This window comes from Coregonus clupeaformis, chromosome 1 (genome assembly GCF_020615455.1).
Source record: "Coregonus clupeaformis isolate EN_2021a chromosome 1, ASM2061545v1, whole genome shotgun sequence".
NCBI classification, from domain to species: domain Eukaryota; kingdom Metazoa; phylum Chordata; class Actinopteri; order Salmoniformes; family Salmonidae; genus Coregonus; species Coregonus clupeaformis.
This window is the reverse complement of record NC_059192.1, coordinates 79,937,432-79,963,953: the sequence shown is the minus strand read 5'-3', so window position 1 is coordinate 79,963,953 and position 26,522 is coordinate 79,937,432. Positions and strand designations below refer to the sequence as shown.

The following is a 26,522-nucleotide window of genomic DNA, read 5'->3' as shown; positions in this document are numbered from 1 at the left end:
AGAGAACACCAAGATTGGCAAATTCGCCACTGGCGCCCTGTGCTCTTCACAGATGAAAGCAGGTTCACACTGAGCACATGTGACAGACGTGACAGAGTCTGGAGACGCCGTGGAGAACGTTCTGCTGCCTGTAACATCCTCCAGCATGACCGGTTTGGCGGTGGGTCAGTCATGGTGTGGGGTGGCCTCCATGTGCTCGACAGAGGTAGCCTGACTGCCATTAGGTACCGAGATGAGATCCTCAGACCCCTTGTGAGACCATATGCTGGTGCGGTTGGCCCTGGGTTCCTCCTAATGCAAGACAATGCTAGACCTCATGTGGCTGGAGTGTGTCAGCAGTTCCTGCAAGAGGAAGGCATTGATGCTATGGACCGCCCGTTCCCCAGACCTGAATCCAATTGAGCACATCTGGGACATCATGTCTCGCTCCATCCACCAACGCCACGTTGCACCACAGACTGTCCAGGAGTTGGCGGATGCTTTAGTCCAGGTCTGGGAGGAGATCCCTCAGGAGACCATCCGCCACCTCATCAGGAGCATGCCCAGGCGTTGTCGGGAGGTCATACAGGCACGTGGAGGCCACACATACTACTGAGCCTCATTTTGACTTGTTTTAAGGACATTACATCATAGTTGGATCAGCTTGTAGTGTGGTTTTCCACTTAAATTTTGAGTGTGACTCCAAATCCAGACCTCCATGGATTGATACATTTGATTTCCATTGATAATTTTTGTGTGATTTTGTTGTCAGCACATTCAATTATGTAAAGAAAAAAGTATTTAATAAGATTATTTAATTCATTCAGATCTAGGATGTGTTATTTTAGTGTTTCCTTTATTTTTTTGAGCAGTGTATATTTTGATTTGTTTAAAAATTGTTTGGTTACTACATGATTCCATATGTGTTATTTCATAGTTCTGATGTCTTCACTATTATTCTACAATGTAAATAATAGTAAAAATAAAGAAAAACCCTTGAATGAGTAGGTGTGTCCAAACTTTTGACTGGTAGTGTACATTCAAATTAATCAAATTAATTTGATATATTGCCCAGCCCTAGTTTGCACCAGAGTATTATTAGGAGCATTTAGAAGTAATTTACTTGAATTGGGACACTGGGAAATGTACTGCACTTCAAAGTTGAGTTTTCAGTTATAAGAGGGCCACTGTACTGTGTATTTAGCTTGGTGTAGGCATCAGTATTCTTTTTAATTTTTTACCCCTTTTTCATGATATCCAATTGGTAGTTACAGTCTTGTCCCATCGCTGCAACTCCCGTAGGTACTCGGGAGAGGCGAAGGTCGAGAGCCATGCGTCCTTTGAAACACGACCCTGCCAAGCCGCACTGCTTCTTGACACACTGCTCGCTTAACCCGGAATTCAGCCGCACCAATGTGTCGGAGGAAACACCTTACAACTGGCGACCGTGTCAGCGTGCATTTGCCCGGCCCGCCACAGGAGTCGCTAGAGCTTAATGGGACAAGGACATCCTAGCCAGCCAAACCCTCCCCTACACCCGGACGACGCTGCGCCACTCGGGAGGCCCAGGTATCAGTATTCTACAGAGAGGAGAACTTTCTCTATAGCTTATCTGTCTTCAACCCTATCCCCTTTCCCTTAGTCCCAGTTTTCTAAGCTTTATCCTTTTTTATAAGGCTGTTTCTAGACGGGGCTTTAAAGCTAGAATCCTTAATTGAAACAATAACAAAGCTGTCAGCCCGCCTCTGTTAAAAAGCTGAGGGATGGGCATGGATAGATGTTACCACTCTCAAATTCATAGATAGAGCTACAATGTAAAAAGTGGGACGACGCTGTTGTTCATATGAAGTGCTTTGGTTCTTTCAACCTATTCTATTCAATTTGTCTGAAATCAAATAAATTCGACAGATCAATGTGATTTTTCTTTATGGAATGAAAGCTTCTAAATTGCTTTGAACACCTCATGCGCATTCAATAGCGGTGGGGGCAATGCAGAAGAGTTGGAGGTGTGGTTTATTGGGGGTGAGGCTTTCAGTTTGTTATTTTTTCAAGTTATTGAACGAACTTAATTTAATGATTTACAGGGAATTTATGTAATTGCTTGTAACCCAATTGAAGAAATGTGGATGGGTAATTCCAAATAAAAAAATGCATTTGGAACAAGATGAAAAAATGGGTTGTATTTACATGAAATATGAGTTCGTATTTGCTGTTTATTGGGTTTAACCAAAGGAGAAAAGTAAGTTGAATGTTTAAAGAAATAGGTTGTAAATTGAAATATAGGTTTGTTAATAATCAAATAAAACAGTTGGCATTGAATCATATATTTGGTTTCAACAAATATAGTATTTTTCAAATGAGAAAACCTAACTCATTTACCTGTAACCAGTTGAAGTAATGTTTTCAGGTTGATCCATGGCCATACATGATTTCAACATTATAGTTTTAACCATGTTTTGAGGCTATACGGGGTTTGTTTACATCTACATTGTTTACAAACATTGAAGTAAAACAAACGTATATTTTTGGTTCTGATGGGGTACGGCAGTTCAACTAAGCTCATGAGGCAAGTTCTATTCTTCAAGAATCAATGGGTAAACAGTGCATTCAGAAAGTATTCAGACCCCTTCACTTTACCCACAATTTGTTACGTTACAGCCTTATTCCCCCCAAAATTGTTTTTATCATCAATCTACACACAATAACCGATGATAACAAAGCAAAAGAATGTCACGCCTCACTACTTCACAGGAGTGCCATTTGAACGTAACTCTTTTTTTTTTTTTTTTTTTTGCAAAATGCGTTTTTTGGGCAGAAATGCCTTCTGGAACAAGTGAACTTTCATGTGCCTTAATAACAAACTTGTATGCCATCTGTAAGTACTAATAAAATTGTTAAATTACAAGCCTATTTGGTTTAGCTATGGAAAAAGACAGCAAACTTCCGGCAAGCCATGATTGGCTGAGATAATGAGTGGGCTGGACATACCGAGAGATGAGTTCGGATTGGTCTGCCATGTAGCCCGCTTCTGTCTATAATATGAGCTGGTCAGTATGTGTAGGTAATCTGTTCTAACGCGGCTTTTAAAAAAAAGATATCACATAGTGTTGCTCTCCACTTTCTGGAGGACCGAGTTTTGAAATCAGTGGAATTAGAGTATGATAGCTAAGGAGATGGAGAAAATATGCAGACGGTGTCGAAAAGAGAATACACAGAAGGCTGTTGTAAAACATCTGTCTCCGGATTACATCTTCAAAGTAAGGGCAACCATGGCATCCGTGACAGAGAGGGAGAAGCGTCCATCCACGTATATGGGTAAGAGAGTCTAGCTAGCTACATTTTCAGATATTACACGTTTCAAATATAGTCAGAAAGTCGTTTTAATTTCAAGTTAAAGTGTACTGTTAGCTAGCTAGCTAATGTTAGCTGGCTGGCTAGATAGCTAACGTTACGTGTATGATCTGTGTAGTAATATTATTCGTATCTCAGAACCATTTGCATTGCTAGTTATAGCCTAATGTTAGCTAGATAACATTGAACCAGGTTGGTTAGCTACTTGCAGATTCATGCAGGGTAGTAACGTTATGAGTTGGGATTATGGTTCATTGTTTACCTAGCTAGCTACATGTCTAAACAAAAGACTCCACTATGTAAGTAACTATTTCAATAGAATGTTTATGATGTCACTGCGACAACTGTCGATAGACGTAGCTGGTAAATTCGCTCTGGCTATCTACTCCGAATTCAGAGCACTCTCGTCTGAGTGTGCCAGAGTGCAGAATAACTGTTGAATATGGCTGGTGTCAGTAAACGTTGGCAAAAAAGCATAATTAAATGGTTGCCAGCAGCACAGTTGCAGTCATCAACGCTCTGGATAACATAAAAACAGCCTAACCAGCTCTGCTAGGACAAGTAAAATGGTCAGAGTGAGCTGTTCTCTCATTTGTGTATGGAAGTAGCTAGCAAGCTAGCCAACGTTAGCCAGTTAGCTTGGGTGCTTGACTGCTGTTGTTAGGTCAGAATGCTCGGATCAACCCTACTCCTCGGCCAGAGCATCCAGTGTGCGCTCTGAACGCTCCGAGATCTAAACGCTCTGAATTTACGAACGGACAATCTGACAACGCTCTGAGTTTACGAACGCCCAGAGCACACTCTGGCACTCCAGATTACATTTTTGAACACACCCATAGTATAAAACAGCCTTTAGTCTTGAAATCTTTGGTTGTTTAGTACATAGCCTCACATGTGAATCTTTAAAGAGATGGGCGGGGCTAAAGCTTAAGAGGGTGTGAACAATGCTGAATGGGTGTAGACAAAGAAGAGCTCTCCAGTAGGTACCAAAACATTCAAGGGCCATTTTCTCAAAAGTGAGGTTGCAAGTTTATCAACTTTCAAAGCAGAATTACTTTCCCATTGTTCCTCAACTGTAGTGTATGATATACCATTTTCTAGCTCTACATTTCTAATTTTGCTACATAAGACCGAATCGAGCCGGTCGGTCACAATTACATAAGTATTCAGACCCTTTACTCAGTACTTTGTTAAAGCACCTTTGGCAGCGATTATAGCCTCGAGTCTTCTTGGGTATGACGCTACAAGCTTGGCACACCTGTATTTGGGGAGTTTCTAATTTCTTCGCTGCAGATCCTCTCAAGCTCTGTCAGGATGGATGGAGAGCTTTGCTGCACAGCTATTTTTAGGTCTCTCCAGAGATGTCCGATCGGGTTCAAGTCTGGGCTCTGGCTGGGCCACTCAAGTATATTCAGAGACTTGTCCCGAAGCCACTCCTGCATTGTCTTGGCTGTGTGCTTAGGGTCGTTGTCCTGTTGGAAGGTGAACCTTTGCCCCAAAATTCACCCCAGTCGTGGCGAACTGCAAGTGGGCTATCATGTGCCTTTTACTGAGGAGTAGCTTCTGTCTGGCCACTGTACCATAAAGGCCTGATTGGTGGAGTGCTGCAGAAACGGTTGTCCTTCTGGAAGGTTCTCCCAACTACATAGAGGAACTTTGGAGCTCTGTCAGAGTGACATATCAGGTTCTTGGTCACCTCCCTGACCAAGGCCCTTCTCCCCCGATTGCTGAGTTTGGCCAGCTCTAGGAAGAGTCTTCCAAACTTCTTCCATTTAAAGGCCATTTTCTGTGCCTCGACACAATCCTGTCTCGGAGCTCTACAGACAATTACTTTGACCTCATGGCTTGGTTTTTGCTCCGACATGCACTGTCAACTGAGGGACCGTATATAGACAGGTGTGTGCCTTTCCAAATCATGTCCAATCAATTGAATTGACCACAGGTGGACTCCAATCAAGTTGTAGAAACATCTCAAGGATGATCAATGGAAACAGGATGCACCTGAGTTCAATTTCTCATAACAAATGGTCTGAATACTTATGTAAATAAGGTATTTCTGTTTTTTATTTTTAATAAATTTGCAAACATTTCTAAAAACCTGTTTTCGCTTTGTCATTATGGGATATTGTGGGTAGATTGATGAGGATTTTTTATTTATTTAATCAATTTTAGAATAAGGCTGTAACGTAACAAACTTTTGAAAAAGTGAAGGGGTCTGAATATTTTCTGAATGCGCTGTATATCATACATTTATTCGGGCAAAAATGGATGTAGAAACTAAGGATTCTAGCTTTAATATTTATTATGCAACATCAGTGAGGCAGACCATACATCTGTATCTGAAAATACATAATATGAACGTTCTCGACAGGGTTGAGTGTGTTTTGGGAGTCACTTTTCTCAAATAATTAAAGATAAAATACATTTGATGGTCCCTGTTGAGGGAAGTGAGAGGGAAATGGCTCTTTACAATTTACACACACACACACACACACACACACACACACACACACACACACACACACACACACACACACACACACACACACACACACACACACACACACACACACACACACACACACACACACACACACACACACACACACACACACACACACAAACACACAAACACAGACACACACTCCTTAAGGCTGTTTTTATGCTTTCAGATAATCCTCAGCCACTGTCAGCTGAACTCTCATTTCCTCCACAAAGCTCCTTACACGAACCGAAGCTTGTCACACACACACACACACACACACACACAAACACCACACGCACACGCTCACACACACAAACACCATACGCACACATTCTCTCTCTCAGTAGCCAAACACTCTGTGTACTATATTAGATAGCTTACTCCTGAGGGAGAGGAACACTCGCTTAAAATGTCCTGCCTAAAACTCTGGAAGCCCATCCATCTGACACACTCACACAAACACACGTCCGCACGTACACACAAACTCTCTCAGCATTCTTTCCCTGCTTAAATGAGAAGCCTTCCCCATGGAACAAAGTTGTACTTTAGTGAATTTTTATTTTATTTTATTTTATTTTATTTAACCTTTATTTATTTAGGCAAGTCTAAAATTGCTTCAGTGATAAACCTCTGCTTTGTGTCTCTCTCTCTCTCTCTCTGTGTGTGTGTGTGTGTGTGTTATGTGACAGCTCACAAACTATACAGCACAATAGGTTGTGACAGGGGCATTATTTGCAATCACATAATTCTCTGCCCCCTGACTATAGTCTAATAGAAGAGATGCGCGCTGATGTGCTGTGATGCAGGACAACACACACGCACGCACGCACACACACTCACACGTACACACACGCACGCATGCACACACACTCACACATACACACACGCACGCACACACACTCACACGTACACACACACACTCACACGTACACACACGCACGCACACACACTCACACGTACACACACACACACGCACACACACACAGACTCAGCGGTTACTCAGTTGTTTGGGAAGAGATGGGCCAATATGTGGCTAGTGAGTTGGAACCTCGATACAGGTGCGCACACAGATAAACACCTTTACAGTGACTGGAGATTACTCTTCTGACACCTCATCAATACACACACCCTTAAAACACAGTCTGCTTCATACAACTCTCTCTCTCGTCTCTCTACCCCTCTCCATCACTTTGTTTCACACCCTCCCATCTCTCTCCCTTTTTCCTCAATCTCCCTGTCCTGCTCCATCAATCTTTTTCCATCTCTCTCGCTCCCTCTCAAAGGGACTTAGTCTTGCACATTCAACTCCACATAAGTCCAACTCTACTTTGCGCTGACACTGAGTCTAGCTGATTCAGTGGCCTCACAGCTAACCCTCGGTTCTCTCTCTCACTCCATTCTTTATCCCTCTTCCCCCTGCCCCCTCTATCCCTCCATCCTCCTTTATCCCTCTATCTTCTCTTTTATTCACCCTTACCACCTTTGAAGCACTGAAACCTTACATCAGTCAGCAATGTGGTGCTTAGCTCTCTGTCCACTTTAAATCTCCTTCCTATCTGCATGCACTTCTATCCTCCCTCTCTTCCTCCCTCTCTCTCTTTACATTTACATTACATTTTAGTCATTTAGCAGACGCTCTTATCCAGAGCGACTTACAGGAGCAATTAGGGTTAAGTGCCTTGCTTAAGGGCACATCGACAGATTTTTCACCTAGTCGGCTCGGGGATTAGAACCAGCGACCTTTCGGTTACTGGCACAACGCTCTTACCCACTAAGCTTTCTGTCTGACTCTCTGTAGGGCTGTGATGGTCCTGGAATTTAGGGTTATGGTTATTTGTATAACCGAAAAAATTGCTAAATTAAGGCATGTTATTTACCCCTCTCATCTCCTCTCAGCGCGTAGCTTTTTGTTGCCTAGAAACTGCAGTAAACAAGTATATCACGCAGTGGTCATGCAGTTGCAGTGTGCAGCTTTTGCACACATACAGTGGGGAAAAAAAGTATTTAGTCAGCCACCAATTGTGCAAGTTCTCCCACTTAAAAAGATGAGAGTGGCCTGTAATTTTCATCATAGGTACACGTCAACTATGACAGACAAATTGAGATTTTTTTTCCAGAAAATCACATTGTAGGATTTTTAATGAATTTATTTGCAAATTATGGTGGAAAATAAGTATTTGGTCACCTACAAACAAGCAAGATTTCTGGCTCTCACAGACCTGTAACTTCTTCTTTAAGAGGCTCCTCTGTCCTCCACTCGTTACCTGTATTAATGGCACCTGTTTGAACTTGTTATCAGTATAAAAGACACCTGTCCACAACCTCAAACAGTCACACTCCAAACTCCACTATGGCCAAGACCAAAGAGCTGTCAAAGGACACCAGAAACAAAATTGTAGACCTGCACCAGGCTGGGAAGACTGAATCTGCAATAGGTAAGCAGCTTGGTTTGAAGAAATCAACTGTGGGAGCAATTATTAGGAAATGGAAGACATACAAGACCACTGATAATCTCCCTCGATCTGGGCTCCACGCAAGATCTCACCCCGTGGGGTCAAAATGATCACAAGAACGGAGAGCAAAAATCCCAGAACCACACGGGGGGACCTAGTGAATGACCTGCAGAGAGCTGGGACCAAAGTAACAAAGCCTACCATCAGTAACACACTACGCCGCCAGGGACTCAAATCCTGCAGTGCCAGACGTGTCCCCCTGCTTAAGCCAGTACATGTCCAGGCCCGTCTGAAGTTTGCTAGAGTGCATTTGGATGATCCAGAAGAGGATTGGGAGAATGTCATATGGTCAGATGAAACCAAAATATAACTTTTTGGTAAAAACTCAACTCGTCGTGTTTGGAGGACAAAGAATGCTGAGTTGCATCCAAAGAACACCATACCTACTGTGAAGCATGGGGGTCGAAACATCATGCTTTGGGGCTGTTTTTCTGCAAAGGGACTAGGACGACTGATCCGTGTATAGGAAAGAATGAATGGGGCCATGTATCGTGAGATTTTGAGTGAAAACCTCCTTCCATCAGCAAGGAAATTGAAGATGAAACGTGGCTGGGTCTTTCAGCATGACAATGATCCCAAACACACCGCCCGGGCAACGAAGGAGTGGCTTCGTAAGAAGCATTTCAAGGTCCTGGAGTGGCCTAGCCAGTCTCCAGATCTCAACCCCATAGAAAATCTTTGGAGGGAGTTGAAAGTCCATGTTGCCCAGCGACAGCCCCAAAACATCACTGCTCTAGAGGAGATCTGCATGGAGGAATGGGCCAAAATACCAGCAACAGTGTGTGAAAAACTTGTGAAGACTTACAGAAAACGTTTGACCTGTGTCATTGCCAACAAAGGGTATATAACAAAGTATTGAGAAACTTTTGTTATTGACCAAATACTTATTTTCCACCATAATTTGCAAATAAATTCATAAAAAATCCTACAATGTGATTTTCTGGATTTTTTTTCTCAATTTGTCTGTCATAGTTGACGTGTACCTATGATGAAAATTACAGGCCTCTCTCATCTTTTTAAGTGGGAGAACTTGCACAACTGGTGGCTGACTAAATACTTTTTTCCCCCACTGTATATATTATGTTTGCTAGCCTAGCATGGATTTCACTTTCGGTTTTCATAACCTTGTCTCGGATTCACATTCACTTATAAATGTCCACACTAAATGTTAATTTCAGCAGAGATGGTATAATCATTTTTGCATCTTTACACTACTGCTATTGGGTATATTGGATATATTTACATAACAATACAATAAAATGAAGGTATTAGAACGGTTATGAGGGTTATTTTGTTTTATTCACAATCTTCATCCATAATCGTTGGCTACATGGTTATACAATTATCGTGCCAGCCCTAACTCTCTGTCTACCTCTATCTTGCAATCTCTCTCTCTCTCTCTCTCTCTCTCTCTCTCTCTCTCTCTCTCCCTCTCTCTCTCTCTCTCTCTCTCTTTACTTCCCATCTCTTTCTCTCTCTCGCTCTCTCTCTTGCTTACATCTTCTCTCTCTCTCTCTCTCTCTCTCTCTCTCTCTCTCTCTCTCTCTCTCACTCTCTCGACAGTGTAAATCAGCTGTACTGAGTGGTGATTAGCAGACAGACAGAGTATAGGTGAAAGTGCTGCCACCCCTGTCATCTCCTCTTATAGTGACCTATAAACCCTCTGTTACAGATAGTGTCCGGTGTGTTTGTGTGTTTGTGTACTGAAGTCCTGTCATATTCACACAAAGCTTCAAGTTCCTTGGCATGCATATCACTGACAACCTGAAATGTTCCATCGACAAAGACAGTGTGGTAAAGAAGGCACAATAGCGCCTCTTCAACCTCAGGAAGCTGAAGAAAAATGTGGACCCTCATGAACTTCTACAGATGCACCATTGAGAGCATCCTGTCGGCTATATCACCGCCTGGTATACAACTGCAGTGCCCGCAACCGAAGGGCTCTCCAGATGGTGGTGCGGTCAGCCCAACGCATCACTGGGGGCACACTGCCTGCCCTCCAGGACATCTCCAGCACCTGGGGTCACAGGATGGCCAAGAGGATCATCAAGGACCTCAGCCACCTGAGCCACAGCCTGTTTACCCCGTTACCATCTAGAAGGCGGAGACATTACAGGTGAATCAAAGGTGGGACCGAGAGACTGGAAAACAGCTTCTATCTCCAGGCCATCAGATTGTTAAAGTCACCACTAGCCGGCCTCCCAGGCAGGTCACCCGTGATACAAGTCAGTATTCGACGTCAATCCATGTCTGAGGACGTCGGTAGATGACGTGGAAACAGTGAGCGATGTTACATTCAAGTAGACTTTGGTTTGGCGTTGTGGACAGGGATGGTGGATGGGCGTAAGCATCTGCCTCTGCTTCCAAAGATTGCACGTCCAGCGATAAAGTTGTTTTTTTGTATTTTCGTTTTAAGCCTATCCCAAACCTTAACCCTTACCTTAACCATTTGGAGTTAATGCTTAACCTTAAGAATTCTGAGTTAATGCCTAAACTTAACCCTAACCTTAAAAATGTGGAGTTAATGCCTAAACTTAACCCTAACCTTAACAATTTGAAGTTAATGTCTAAACTTAACCCTAACCTTAAACATTTGGAGTTAATGCCTAAATTTAACCTTTAACACTTTGAAATTTGACTTTTGGTACAACTTTGAGAAACATGGATGAACATCTAATTCTGCCCAGTACCCTGTCCTGGACTTTAGTCACTGTTACTAGCCAGCTCCCACCCTGTACTCTTAGAGACTGCTGGCCTATGTATACAGTCATTGAACACTGATCACTTTAATAATGTTTACATAATGTTTTACCCACTTCGTATGTATATACTTGTGATGAGTGTGATAGAAGGAGTCAGGCGCAGGAGGGTAATCACCGAATGCAGAGCCTATTCCGTTGTACACACATAGTGCTGGATAGCGACAAACAAACAGGCACAGGGGAAAATCTACCCTGGCAATACAAGGTAACGATAGCTCCAACAATAACAGGCACAGGGGAAATATCTACCCCGGCAATAACAAGGTACGAGTAGCTCCACCGAGCTACACTACTCTCACAAAGAAACAATCATCCTCTAGCGACTCCTTGTGGTGGGCTGGGTGCCTGCAAGCTGACCTCGGTAGCCAGCAGTACAGTGTTTCCTCCTCCGGTGCGGCTGGCTTCCGGGTTAAGCGAGCAGTGCGGCTTGGCAGGGTCTTGTTTCGGAGGACACATGGCTCTCGACCTTGGCCTCTCCCGAGTCCGTATGGGAGTTGCAGCGATGGAACAAGACTGTAGCTACCAATTGGATATCACGAAATTGGGGTAAAAAAGGAGCTGCTGTCTTATAAGTTTTGTTTTACACGGATCTGTCTTTATTATGCACTTCATTCCTATAACTTTATACATCATTAGGAATATTGCCTCAAACCAAACACTCGTGCAAATATGCACACGCCCATGTGCACGTAAAAACACACACACAGACACAGACACACACTTTTACATGTGAACGTACACAGGTAGATTAAGGTGAAATGTTAGGACATTGGGATCCTGATAATGTAGGAAAACAATTGCACACACACACACACACGCACACACACACACACACACACACACACACACACACACACACACACACTTGTGCATGTGAACGTACACACGTAGCAGGCACACACACACACACACACACAAACACACACACACACACACAAACACACACACTCTGATGGATTCTACCTTGACAGACAACATGTTGCTGGGACTCATTGAGTGGGAGGATGCATAGAGCAGAACCGTGTTTGTGTGTGTTTGCCTGTATACGTGCTTGTTTCTTATTTAGAGAGGGAGAGATTTGTATAAAATCACACATTTTACACCAACACGTTATTGATTAGCTTCACGTGATCATAACATTATAATGTAGATTATTACTATTCTCTGAGCACTTATGCCACAACAACTAGACCCTCTTACGGCCCAGCTACACCACACGGGTCAAATCCACGTCTGTGAGACTTGCGTGATACAGAGTTGATAGGCCTGCTATAGTCAATGTTACCTGCTACATCGGCGTGTGCGTAAAGCGTAGACGTTGTGCGGCTGGTGTAGCAGTAATGTCAAATTATGTTTGGAGTCTATATTTCTCGGATCCATGCACCTAAACACCATACAAAGTGCCTGAAATAATTGGTACAAATAATTTTTTTACACTTACTTCTCAGCTTCATTGTATGAAAATGTAATAGAAACATTAATAATAGTAGTAGGCTATGTCCACACAATAGCAGTGGGCCTACCTGTTTGTAAAACAAATATATAAACGCAACTGTAGTTCATAATTGGAGATAGGTTGTTATACTGTATCTATAGTACCAATGCTTTTTAGAAAACATTCAAACCAGCTGATGAACAGAATGCTGTTGAGTAGACCCCTCCCCCAACCCTCCTTGGAAGATATTCCGATTTGACAGGACAGGTCAAAGTTGGCAAAATGGATGACACACATTCATCAAAGTTGAGAAGCACGCTTTGCTGTATGACCCCAGTAATTCCCAATACAAGAACACTTTGTCCAAAGAAAAAGCATAGAATGCTGTAGCATCTGTCCTCGGTGAACCAGATATGTTTTGTCAGAGATACTGTATATAATAACCAGATTATCTTGTCTCCGCCCTAACAATGGGAGTCGTTGTCCCAAAGGCGGGAAGGCAGGTGGTCTGCTTATCGGCCTGCTGATCAGTCTGCTTATCGCTGCATTCCATGAGTCGACCCTCTCACTTTGCCTCTTCCTCTCTGGTTTTGTCAACAAAATGAATTGATGTGCATTTGTTCTGCAAAGTACAGCCAGCTAGCCAGCTATGGTTCATTTGTTGATTCATGAACAAGGTTAATTAATTGACTGCAGATGGTTGTAGAATTTTTACTCAACTTTATTTTTGATGTAATGAGAAATATGGTTGTTGTCATATAGGCTACCCATATTGGAACCAAAGTCAATAGATTCCTTGCAGAAGAGACCGAGTGCAACTGATTCCGTTTCTGGAAATGACTGCGCTGACGTCCTGTTCACGGTTTGCACACGCGTAATCCCAGTGTTGAACCTCTGTTAGACCTGGTAACTCTCTGTCTCTCTGTCATGCTCTCTCCCCCCCCTCTCTCTCTCCCTCTCTCTTCCGTGCGCCATAGTTAGTGTTATCAACTTACTTGTTCTGGTGCTTGGAGCCCTGGAGGTGAGCATGGTACTGTTCAATGGAGTTCAACACCACACTACATACACTGCAGGAGTAACTGCTGCGGAGACCTGACGAGAGACAAACACAGACATCATCATTATCATTGTCATTGCCATTGTAATTATCATCGGAATTGTCATCATCATCATCATCATCATCATCGTCATCATGATCATCTTAATCACCACCACCACCACCATCACTATCATCATCATTGTAAAGCATATCTAATGTACAAAGACAAGCCTACTGTATGCTTAGGAAATGTATTTCCAATGAATTACAGCTGACTCCAATGCAGAGTAATTTTACTTGAGAAAATTACTGTGGTGTAATTGCTGTAGTGTTTGCAGTATGACTTGATGATACTATACTAGTCATTAACAGAGAGCGAGAGGTATTTTTAGATCAAGATTGCTGCTTTCTGCTTTCTTCCTATGTGTATGCCAGAGCGTGTGTGTGTCTTAGTGTGTGTGTGTGTGTGTGTGTGTGTGTGTGTGTGTGTGTGCAGTGTGTGTGTGTGTGTGTATGTGTGAATGTGTGTACTTCTAAGCAATGCAGATATATTTATGCGATTTCAGTGGGATGGAAGGATGGAAGAATGGAGGGGAGCCAGCCGTGTGCAGCGCTGCTGAGATGGGTGTGTTTGTGTGTGTGTGTGTGTGTGTGTGTGTGAGAGAGTGTGTGAGAGAGTGTGTGTGAGAGAGTGTGAGAGTGTGTGATGAGATGAGATGAACAGCGCAGTAACAGATGTGAGCTAATTAGACGGTTTGCAGGTGGTCGAGAATTAAGGACCAAAAATAGACAGAGGAAGAAGAGATGGAGAGAGAGAAAAAAAGAAAGAAAAAGAGAGGGGGGGGGGGGCAGAGAGAGTGAGATAGAGAGGGACAGGGGAGAGAGGGAGAGGAAAATAAAAGGCAGTGACTTCAGAAAAAGGAGAGAGGGAAAGAGAAAGAGAGAGAGGGGTTAATAGAGTAGGCTAGTCTCATGTTGAGAGAGCTCATGGGACCCGATTCAGACTTAGGAAATGTACGCCTTTCCTACGCACTTCTCAGTATTTGGTATTCAGACTTACCTTAATCAGGTGTGGCTACCTTGCACACTTTGAATACATTTCATTCAACTACTACTTCTCTCATGTCACCCCGCTCCTCCGCACACTCCACTGGCTTCCAGTTGAGGCTCGCATCTACTACAAGACCATGGTGCTTGCCTACGGAGCTGTGAGGGGAACGGCACCTCCTTACCTTCAGGCTCTGATCAGACCCTACACCCAAACGAGGGCACTACGTTCATCCACCTCTGGCCTGCTAGCCCCCCTACCTCTACGGAAGCACAGTTCCCGCTCAGCCCAGTCAAAGCTATTCTCTGCTCTGGCACCCCAATGGTGGAACAAGCTCCCCCACGATGCCAGGACAGCGGAGTCACTGACCACCTTCCGGAGACACTTGAAACCCTACCTCTTTAAGGAATACCTGGAATAGTATAAAAGTAATCCTTCTACCCCTCCCTCACCCACCCCCCCATAAAAAATAAAATAAAATAAAAATAGTGGTTGTCCCACTGGCTATCATAAGTTGAATGCACCAATTTGTAAGTCGCTCTGGATAAGAGCATCTGCTAAATGATGTAAATGTAAATGAAAACCCTCCTACTTGCTGGCCAACATATTTTCTTGTGGAGTTTTAATTAAAAAGGGTTTTCAGCACATTTATCTTAAGCCATCCCTTTAAATACGTACAGAATATTTTATTTTCAAAAACGTCCTGTTTGCAACAAGGCACTAAAGTAATACTGCAAAACGTGGCAAAGCAATTCACTTTTTGTCCTGAATACAAAGTGTTATCTTTGGGGCAAATACAATACAATACATTGCTTTGCCACGTTTTGCAGTATTACTTTAGTGCCTTGTTGCAAACAGGACGTTTTGAAAATACCACATATTTTCAAGCATAGTGGCGGCTGCATCATGCTATGGGTTTGCTTGTAATCGTTAAGGACTGGGGAGTTTTGGGGCAAAGCACATGCAAAGTCCTAGAGGAAAACCTGGTTCAGTCTGCTTTCCACCAGACACTGGGAGATTAATTCCCCTTTCAGCAGGACAATAACCTAAAACACAAGGCCAAATCTACACTGGAGTTGCTTATCAAGAAGACAGTGAATGCTCCTGAGTGGCCGAGTTACAGTTTTGACTTAAATCTTGAAAATCTATGACAAAACCTGAAAATGGTTGTCTAGCAATGATCAACAACCAATTTGACAGAGATTGGAGAATTCTTTAAAGAATAATGGGCATATGTTGCACAATCCAGGTGTTGAAATCTCTTAGAGACCTACCCAGAAAGACTCCCAGCTGTAATATCTGCCAAAGGTGCTTCTACTCAGGGGTGTGAATACTTATGTAAATTACATATTTCTGTATTTCATTTTCAATAAATTTGCAAAGATTTCTAAAAACATGTTTTCATTTTGTCATTATGGGTTATTGTGTGCAGATGGGTGAGAAAACAAATACATTTAATCAATTTTGAATTCAGGCTGTAACAACAAAATGTGGAATAAGTCAAGGGATATGAATACTTTCTGAAGGCACTGTATATGCATATTCGTCTCCATTTTACCACCAATTGGTAGATTTAAAAATGATCTGATCTTGTAGATTATTTAGGTTTAGGAAAGTATTTATGAATCATAAAAAACAGGTTTGGAGAGCCTTTACGCACAAAGGAAAGAAAACGGTGGCTTGATTCATTCTGAAAATTGCCACATTCAGTTCTTCAACCCATGGTAACATTGTAAATTGAGTGTACATAGAATTATACTGAACAAAAATATAAACGCAACATGTAAAGTGTTGGTCTCATGTTTCATGAGCTGAAATAAAAGATCACAGAACTTTTCCATATCTACAAAAAGCTTATTTCTCTCAAATTTAGTGAACAAATTTGTTTACATCCCTGTTAGTGAGCATTTCTCCTTTGCCAAGATAATCTATCCACCTGACAGCTGTGGCATATCAAGAAGCTGATTAAACAGCATGATCATTATACAGGTGCACCTTGTGCTGGGGACAATAAAAGGCCACTCTAAAATGTGCAGTTTTGTCACAAAACACAAAGCCACAGATGTCTCAAGTTTTGAGGGTGTGTGCAATTAGCATGCTGACTGCAGGAATGTCCACCAGAAATGTTGCCAGAGAATTTAATGTTAATTTCTCTACCATAAGCCGCCTACAATGTCGTTTTAGAGAATTTGGCAGTACATCCAACCGGCCTCACAACCGCAGACCATGTGTAACCACCCCAGCCCAGGACCTCCACATCTGGCATCTTCACCAGCGGGATCATCTGAGACCAGCCAGCCGGACAGCTGATGAAACTGTGGTTTTGCACAACCGAAGAATTTCTGCACAAACTGTTAGAAACTGTTTCAGGGTAGCTCATCTGCATGCTCGTCGTCCTCACCAGGGTCTTGACCTGACTGCAGTTCGGCATCGTAACCGACTTCGGTGGGCAAATGCTCAGCTTCGATGGCCACTGGCACACTGGAGAAGTGTGCTCTTCACAGATGAATCCCAGTTTAAACTGTACCGGGCAGATGGCAGACAGTGTGTATGGCATCATGTGGTTGAGTGATTTGCTGATGTCAATGTTGTGAGCAGAGTGCCCCATGGTGGCGGTGGGGGTTATGGTATGGGCAGGCATAAGCTACATACAAACGAACACAATTGCATTTTATCGATGGCAATTTGAATGCACAGAGATACTGTGACGAGATCCTGAGGCCCATTGTCGTGCCATTCATCCGCCGCCATCGCCTCATGTTTCAGCATGATAATGCACGGCCCCATGTCGCAAGGATCTGTACACAATTCCCTTGAAGCTGAAAATGTCCCAGTACCCTGCATACTCACCAGACATGTCACCCATTGAGCATGTTTGGGATACTCTGGATCGACGTGTATGACAGCGTGTTCCAGTTCCTGCCAATATCAAGCAACTTTGCACAGCCATTGAAGAGGAGTGGCACAACATTCCACAGGCCACAATCAACAGACTGATCAACTCTATGTGAAAGAGATGTGTCGTGCAGCATGAGGCAAATGGTGGTCACACCAGATCCTGACTGGTTTTCTGATCCACACCCCTACTTTTTTTTTATTGATATCTGTGACCAACAGATGCATATCTGTATTCCCAGCCATGTGAAATCCATAGATTAGGGACTAATTAATTTTATATGAACTGTAACTCAGTAAAATCTGAGTTGAAATATTCTTAATTGTATTGACAAACAATGATATTCCATTGATCCTGAGAGACAATGACCAAATATATACAGTGCCCTCCACTATTATTGGCACCCCTGTTTAAGATGTGGTCGAGGACTTCCAAAAATTCTCCTTTTTTTTTTAAACAACATAGAACCCAAATGCAAAAAAAGAGAAAAATCCAACCTTTTATTTAAGTACATTACTTTGGTGGTAAAAAAAAAAATCACACATTTAGAAAAAAAAAACTTGAAATCATGTGTCCCACAATTATTGGCACCCCTAACAATTCCGCTGAAAATTTTAATTGATTTTTTAAAAAATATATTTTTCTGTAGTTGCTAAAGTTGGTCAGGGTATCTAGGAACTTTAATTAGTAATTCATGACTTCCTGTTTCCCTGGGGTATAAATATGACGTGAAAAAGAGGCCTAATTCTCTTACCCATTTGTCAACATGGCAAAGACAAGAGAACACACCATTCAAGTAAGGCAGATTTGTGTCGACCTTCATAAGTCAGGCAATGGCTACAAGAAAATAGCCACTCGCCTTAACTTGCCCGTATCTACAGTCAGAGGAATCATTAAGAAGTTTAAAACAACTGGAACAGTGACAAACAAGGCTGGAAGAGGTCCCAAGTTTATCTTGCCACAACGCACAGTGAGGAGGATGGTAAGAGAAGTAAAAAAAAGTCCTAAGCTCACTGTCACAGAATTGCATCAAAGAGTGGCATCTTGGGGTCACAAAGTCTCCAAAACAACCATCAGACGCTCTCTACATGCCAACAAGCTGTTTGGGAGGCATGCAAGGAAAAAGCCTTTTCTCACTAACACTCACAAACGTAAACGTCTGGAGTTTGCTAAGCGGCACTGGGACTTCAACTGGGATTGTGTGCTTTGGTCAGATGAGACTAAGATTGAGCTTTTGGCAACAAACACTCTAAGTGGGTCTGGCGTAAAACAAAAGATGAGTATGCCGAAAAGCACCTCATGCCCACCGTGAAGTATGGTGGAGGATGTGTGATGCTGTGGGCCTGTTTCTCTTCCAAAGGCCCTGGGAACCTTGTTAGGGTGCATGGCATTATGAACGCTTTGAACTACCAGGACATTTTAAATAAAAACCTGATGGCCTCTGCCAGAAAGCTGAAGATGGGTCGTCATTGGGTCTTTCAGCAGGATAATGATCCAAAACATGTGGCAAAATCTACACAAAAATGGTTCAGCAGTCACAAACTCAAGGTCCTCCCATGGCCATCTCAGTCCCCAGACCTCAACCCAATCGAAAACCTGTGGGGCGAGCTAAAGAGGAGAGTGCATAAGAGAGGACCCAGGACACTGGATGATCTAGAAAGATTGTGCAAAGAAGAATGGTCAAAGATCCCTCTCTCTGTGTTCTCCAATCTTGTGAAATGTTATAGGAGGAGATTAAGTGCTGTCTTGTTGGCAAAAGGGGGTTGTACAAAGTATTAACATCAGGGGTGCCAATAATTGTGGGACACATGATTTCAAGTTTTTTTTTTTCTAAATGTGTGATTTTTTTTTTTACCACCAAAGTAATGTACTTAAATAAAAGGTTGGATTTTTCTCTTTTTTTGCATTTGGGTTCTATGTTGTTTAAAAAAAAAGGAGAATTTTTGGAAGTCCTCGACCACATCTTAAACAGGGGTGCCAATAATAGTGGAGGGCACTGTATATATATATATATATTTTTTTAATTTACCTTTATTTAACTAGGCAAGTCAGTTAAGAACACATTCTTATTTACAATGACGGCCTACACCGGCCAAACCCGGACGACGCTGGGCCAATTGTGTGCCGCCCTATGGGACTCCCAATCACGGCCGGTTGTGATACAGCCTGGAATCGAACCAGGGGGTCTGTAGTGAAGCCTCAAGCACTGAGATGCAGTGCCTTAGACCGCTGCGCCACTCGGGGTAAAATATGGCTTAGTTTTCTTTATTTACTTACCCCTTCAGCCAGCATTAGCATTGCTGCTAGTGAAACAATGGGAGTAGTAGAGCCTACGGCAGGATGCCATTTTATTTAGGCATCAAAGTCATTTCAAAACAAATGTTATAGCAACCAAAATACCATAACAAGTTGCACATACAGAATATTTTAGGGTATTTTAGGAATTCTGGTATTTATATAAACATTTCAGTAGAATATTTTTCGGAAGATACACACCAATACAGCACTCAGACATTCAGAAGGTAGCTCCCTCTGGTGGTATGGGTAACTTGTAGTTATGTCCCCAAAGAAACCTATATTCAAAAAAAGTTCCTATCTCTCAAATGAATATCGGAAGAATTCGTTTTTTTTGGCTGGGGTCAAAATGACCCCAACGCACTTGCATTTTTAAAAGTCCAGATTGATACAAAATCACTAAACAATTATTTAGATTTATTAAGAACGAGTTGATTGACAAAGTCATGAACATTTGGAAGAATTTAATTAACCACTTTTGGGCTATGATCAAAAATATGACTCTAGGGTCAAAATTACCCCAGTTGGTACAACTCTCATTTATGTCATTTGAAAGAAAACATGTAAGCGCATAATGTATATTTTGAATAAATTGACCCCTGTGTATTTAAAATATTTATGGACTTCCACACTGAGAGGGTATAACTAGACAGGATATGTCACCCAGAGAACAAAAATATTCTATGTGATAACACAGTGTCCTGCACATTCACATATTCAGAAAATTATTGGTTGGAGGTCTTTTACTGTCCCTGCAGTCATTGTGGTTGTTTGTGTGTGTGTGTGTGTGTGTGTGTGTGTGTGTGTGTGTGTGTGTGTGCCAGTATGCTCATTCCTCTACTTTCATTACTGTCTGTGAGATTTATGAGTTGGTGATGTGCTCCATGATCCTTTGACCTTTTGAGGCAGTAATTGGCAAAGCATGTTGGAAGATGAAGTACTAGCTAATATACTCCAGAGGAGAGACAGGTCACTGCTGGGATGAGGCCAGGACTGTATAATGTAGTATATCACAGCCCTCAGGTCACAAACACACACACAAACACACACTTAATTTCCCTTTCTGAAGCTACGGGTGGGCAATGTAGAAGAGTTGGAGGTGTGGCTTATTGCGTGCAAGACTTTCAGTTTGTTATTGTTGCCCACCTGTGAGAGTGAATGTCATTCCAGTTAATGTGGTCTATTGTATTCGTTATTCAAACAAAAATGTGTACACTGCCAGCATCTGTAATGTAAGATAAGGTTTTTATGTTAAGGTAGCAAATGCTTGATTATGATTTTGTGGCTACTAAATGTGAAAGTCTTGTGAAAAGAATATGTTTGGAAACATTATTTCAAGTTACTGAACCAACTTAATTTTTTGATTTACAGGGAATTTATGTAATTGCTTGTAACCCAATTGAAGAAATGTGATAGGTAATTCCTAATAAAAAAATGAACTTGGAACAAGATGAAAAAATTAGTTGAATTTACATGAAATAATAGTTTGTTTTTGCTATTTATTGGGTTTAACCAAAGGGGGAAAGTATGTTGAATGTTTAAAGAAATAGGTTGCAACCTGAAATATAGGTTTGATAATAATCAAATAAAACAGTTGGCATTGAATCATATATTTGGTTTCAACAAATGTAGTATTTTTCAGTTAAGAAAACCTAACTCATTTACCTGTAACCAGCTGAAGTAGTGTCTTTAGGTTGATCCAAATATATATATATATTTTTACAGTGTATGGAAGAAAGGACAGGCCATCCATGATATCAACATTATAGTTTTAACCATGTTTTGAGGCTACACAGGGTTTGTTTGCATCTACATTGTTTACAAACATTGGAGTAAAACAAACTTATATTTTGGGTTCTGATGGGGTACGACAGTTGAACTAAGCTCATGACGCATTTATAACTTGCATTCTTCAAGAATCAATGGGTATACTGTATATCATAAATGTATTAGTGCAAAAATGGATGCAGAAACTATGAATTCTAGCTTTAATATTTATTATGCATCATCAGTGAGTCAGACAATACATCTGTATCTGACAATACATTTTTTTTGTTATAATATGACTGTTCTCGACAGGGCTGTGTGTTTTGGGAGTCACTTTTCTCAAATAATTAAAGATGAAAGCTAAGAACTTTGATGGTCCCTGTTGAGGACACACACACTCTTTAAGGCTGTTTCTTTCAGATAATCCTCAGCCACTGTCAGCCGAACCCTCATCTCCTCCACAAAGCTCCTTACACGAACCGAAGCTTGTTATATACACACACACACACCGACACACACACTGACACACATGCAAGCACTCACACACACGCATGCACACACACACTTCATTTCCCTTTCTGAAGCTATCAAAGACATGTTGTCATTAAGAAAGCATAACAAAACTAAGACTGGCGAGAAACTAACGTATGGGCTTAAGGGTTGATGGTGTGTGTGTGTATGTGTGTGTGTATGTGTGTGCGTGTATGTGTATGTGTATGTGTGTGTGTGGTGACAGAGATGATTGACGTCATCCTCCTTTTTTCTTCCTCAGCTTATAATTGTTTTGTCATTTTTTTTAGAGGGGAAATGTGTGTACATATACAATACATGACCAAAAGTATGTGGGCACCTGCTCGTCGAATATCTCATTCCAAAATCATGGACATTAATATAGAGTTGGTGCCACCTTTGCTGCTATAACAGCCTCCACTCTTCTGGGAAGGCTTTCCACTAGATGTTGGAACATTGCTGCGGAGACCTGCTTCCATTCATCCACAAGGGCATTAGTGAGGTCGGGCACTGATGTTGGGCGATTAGGCCTGGCTCACAGTCTGTGTTCCAATTCATCCCAAAGGTGTTAGATGGGGTTGAGGTCAGGGCTCTGTGCAGGCCAGTCAAGTTCTTCCACACCGATCTCGACAAACCATTTCTGTATGGACCTCGCTTTGTGCACGAGTGCATTGTCATGCTGATACAGGAAAGAGCCTTCCCAATCTGTTGCCACAAAGTTGGAAGCACAGAATTGTCTAGAATGTCATTTTATGCTGCAGCGCTAAGATTTCCCTTCACTGGAACTAAGGGGCCTAGCCCGATCAATGAAAAACAGCCACATACCATTATTCATCCTCAACCAAACTTTACAGTTGGTACTATGCATTCATTCCGACGAACAGTAATTGGGCTGACGTTTCTTCCAGAGGCAGTTTGGAACTTGGTAGTGAGTGTTGCAACCTAGGACAGACAATTTTTACACGCCACACGCTTCAGCACTCGGCGGTCGCGTTCTGTGAGCTTGTGTGGCCTACCACATCGTGGCTGCACCGTTATTGCTCCTAGACGGTTCCACTTCACAATAACAGCACTTACAGTTGACCGAGGCAGCTCTAGTAGGGCAGAAATTTGACGAACTGACTTGTTGGAAAGGTGGCATCCTATGACGGTGCCACGTTGAAAGTCACTGAGCTCTTCAGTAAGGCCATTCTACTGCCAATGTTTGTCTATGGAGATTGCATGGCTGTGTGCTCGATTTTATACAGCTGTCAGCAATGGGTGTGACTGAAATAGCCGAATGGCAGATGCTCTTGTATTTATAGTGTATGTGTTTGTATACAGTGGGGGAAAAAAGTATTTAGTCAGCCACCAATTGTGCAAGTTCTCCCACTTAAAAAGATGAAAGAGGCCTGTAATTTTCATCATAGGTACACATTAACTATGACAGACAAAAAGAGAAAAAAAAATCCAGAAAATCACATTGTAGTATTTTTAATTAATTTATTTGCAAATTATGGTGGAAAATAAGTATTTGGTCAATAACAAAAGTTTCTCAATACTTTGTTATATACCCTTTGTTGGCAATGACACAGGTCAAACGTCTTCACAAGGTTTTCACACACTGTAGCTGGTATTTTGGCCCATTCCTCCATGCAGATCTCTAGAGCAGTGATGTTTTGGGGCTGTCGCTGGGCAACACGGACTTTCAACTCCCTCCAAAGATGTTCTATGGGGTTGAGATCTGGAGATTGGCTAGGCCACTCCAGGACCTTGAAATGATTCTTACGAAGCCACTGCTTCGTTGCCCGGGCGGTGTGTTTGGGATCATTGTCATGCTGAAAGACCCAGCCACGTTTCATCTTCAATGCCCTTGCTGATGGAAGGAGGTTTTCACTCAAAATCTCACAATACATGGCCCCATTCATTCATTCCTTTACACGGATCAGTCGTCCTGGTCCCTTTGCAGAAAACAGCCCCAAAGCATGATGTTTCCACCCCCATGCTTCACAGTAGGTATGGTGTTCTTTGGATGCAACACCGTTCTTGTGATCATTTTGACCCCACGGGGTGAGATCTTGCGTGGAGCCCCAGATCGAGGGAGATTATCAGTGGTCTTGTATGTCTTCCATTTCCTAATAATTGCTCCCACAGATGATTTCTTTAAACCAAGCTGCTTACCTATTGCAGATTCAGTCTTCCCAGCCTGGTGCAGGTCTACAATTTTGTTTCTGGTGTCCTTTGACAGCTCTTTGGTCTTGGCCATAGTGGAGTTTGGAGTGTGACTGTTTGAGGTTGTGGACAGGTGTCTTTTATACTGATAACAAGTTCAAACAGGTGCCATTAATACAGGTAACGAGTGGAGGGACAGAGGAGCCTCTTAAAGAAGAAGTTACAGGTCTGTGAGAGCCAGAAATCTTGCTTGTTTGTAGGTGACCAAATACTTATTTTCCACCATAATTTGCAAATAAATTCATTAAAAATCCTACAATATGATTTTCTGGATTTTTTTTCCTCAATTTGTCTGTCATAGTTGACGTGTACCTATGATGAAAATTACAGGCCTCTCTCATCTTTTTAAGTGGGAGAACTTGCACAATTGGTGGCTGACTAAATACTTTTTTTCCCCACTGTATAGATATATGTGTGTGTCACCGTGTGTGAGTGATGTCAATGCTGCGTGCTTGTTTCCATTGATAAGCCATTTTTTGATTATTGTTTCCGACACGACGGGCCCGAGCTGACCGAATGCTAACACACACACACACAGACACGTACACAGACACGTACACACACACACACACACACACACTGTGTCCCCACATGGTGCGTAGTTAATAATGCAATACGGCGGGAGGCCACAGCGTGTTCTAATCCATGCTAATTACACACAGAGAATGTTTGTGTGAGTGTGTGTGCTGGTTGTGTTATAATTTAACCTAATTAAACCCAGGAGTGGTGAATCTGCAGATGCATCACTCAGGATAGAGCAATGTGTACATGTAGATGTATGAGATCGTGTATGTATGCATGCATGCTTGGTTTTCAGGCACATCACTCAAGAGTGACTTCGAAATTCCTGAGGACGTAGGTAAATGCCTTCAAAACCGGCCACTAAGGGCAACAGTAAGCGCTATTAACATCAAGTAGGCTTGGGTTTTGCTAGGGTGTTGTGGACGAGGGTGGCGGATGTATGACTCTGGATCAGAAGGTTGTGTGTTCGATCCCAGTGGTAACCACCTGTTTTTTGTTGTTGTTGTTGTTTTTTTACCCTATCCTAAACCTTAACCCTTACTTTAAACATTCGGAATGATTGCCTAAACGTAATGTTTTAACCTTTTCCAAAACATTAACCCTTAATCTTCTAAATTTGACGTTTGGAGAAACTTAAATAAACGTCTAATTCTGCAGTGAGACTGTAGAGCTTTTATGAGCATACAGTATGGGTGTGTTTGTGGATGTGTGTGTGTGTGTGTGCGTGTAAGGGTGAGTGTGTGTGTGTGTGTGCGCATGTGCGTGAGAGAGTAATAGAATAATATATAATTATATAACCCATACTGCATTTATCTGGCCCATGAATATACAGTGGGGAAAAAAAGTATTTAGTCAGCCACCAATTGTGCAAGTTCTCCCACTTAAAAAGATGAGAGAGGCCTGTAATTTTCATCATAGGTACACGTCAACTATGACAGACAAATTGAGAAAAGAAATTCCAGAAAATCACATTGTAGGATTTTTTATGAATTTATTTGCAAATTATGGTGGAAAATAAGTATTTGGTCACCTACAAACAAGCAAGATTTCTGGCTCTCACAGACCTGTAACTTCTTCTTTAAGAGGCTCCTCTGTCCTCCACTCGTTACCTGTATTAATGGCACCTGTTTGAACTTGTTATCAGTATAAAAGACACCTGTCCACAACCTCAAACAGTCACACTCCAAACTCCACTATGGCCAAGACCAAAGAGCTGTCAAAGGACACCAGAAACAAAATTGTAGACCTGCACCAGGCTGGGAAGACTGAATCTGCAATAGGTAAGCAGCTTGGTTTGAAGAAAACAACTGTGGGAGCAATTATTAGGAAATGGAAGACATACAAGACCACTGATAATCTCCCTCGATGTGGGGCTCCACGCAAGATCTCACCCCGTGGGGTCAAAATGATCACAAGAACGGTGAGCAAAAATCCCAGAACCACACAGGGGGACCTAGTGAATGACCTGCAGAGAACTGGGACCAAAGTAACAAAGCCTACCATCAGTATCACACTACACCGCCAGGGACTGAAATCCTGCAGTGCCAGACGTGTCCCCCTGCTTAAGCCAGTACATGTCCAGGCCCGTCTGAAGTTTGCTAGAGTGCATTTGGATGATCCAGAAGAGGATTGGGAGAATGTTATATGGTCAGATGAAACCAAAATATAACTTTTTGGTAAAAACTCAACTCGTCGTGTTTGGAGGACAA

At 42.2% G+C, this 26,522-nt stretch overlaps 1 protein-coding gene across 1 annotated transcript in view; it reads right to left on the bottom strand.

Annotated features, from left to right (window-relative positions):
* LOC121574846 (zinc finger matrin-type protein 4-like) overlaps positions 1-26,522 on the bottom strand; it is a 183,391-nt gene that overhangs the window by 23,538 nt on the left and 133,331 nt on the right. Inside the window, exon 6 of the mRNA XM_041887479.2 lies at positions 13,521-13,617. Within this exon, the coding sequence (XP_041743413.1) occupies positions 13,521-13,617 (97 nt within the window). The remainder of the gene's footprint in view (positions 1-13,520; positions 13,618-26,522) is intronic.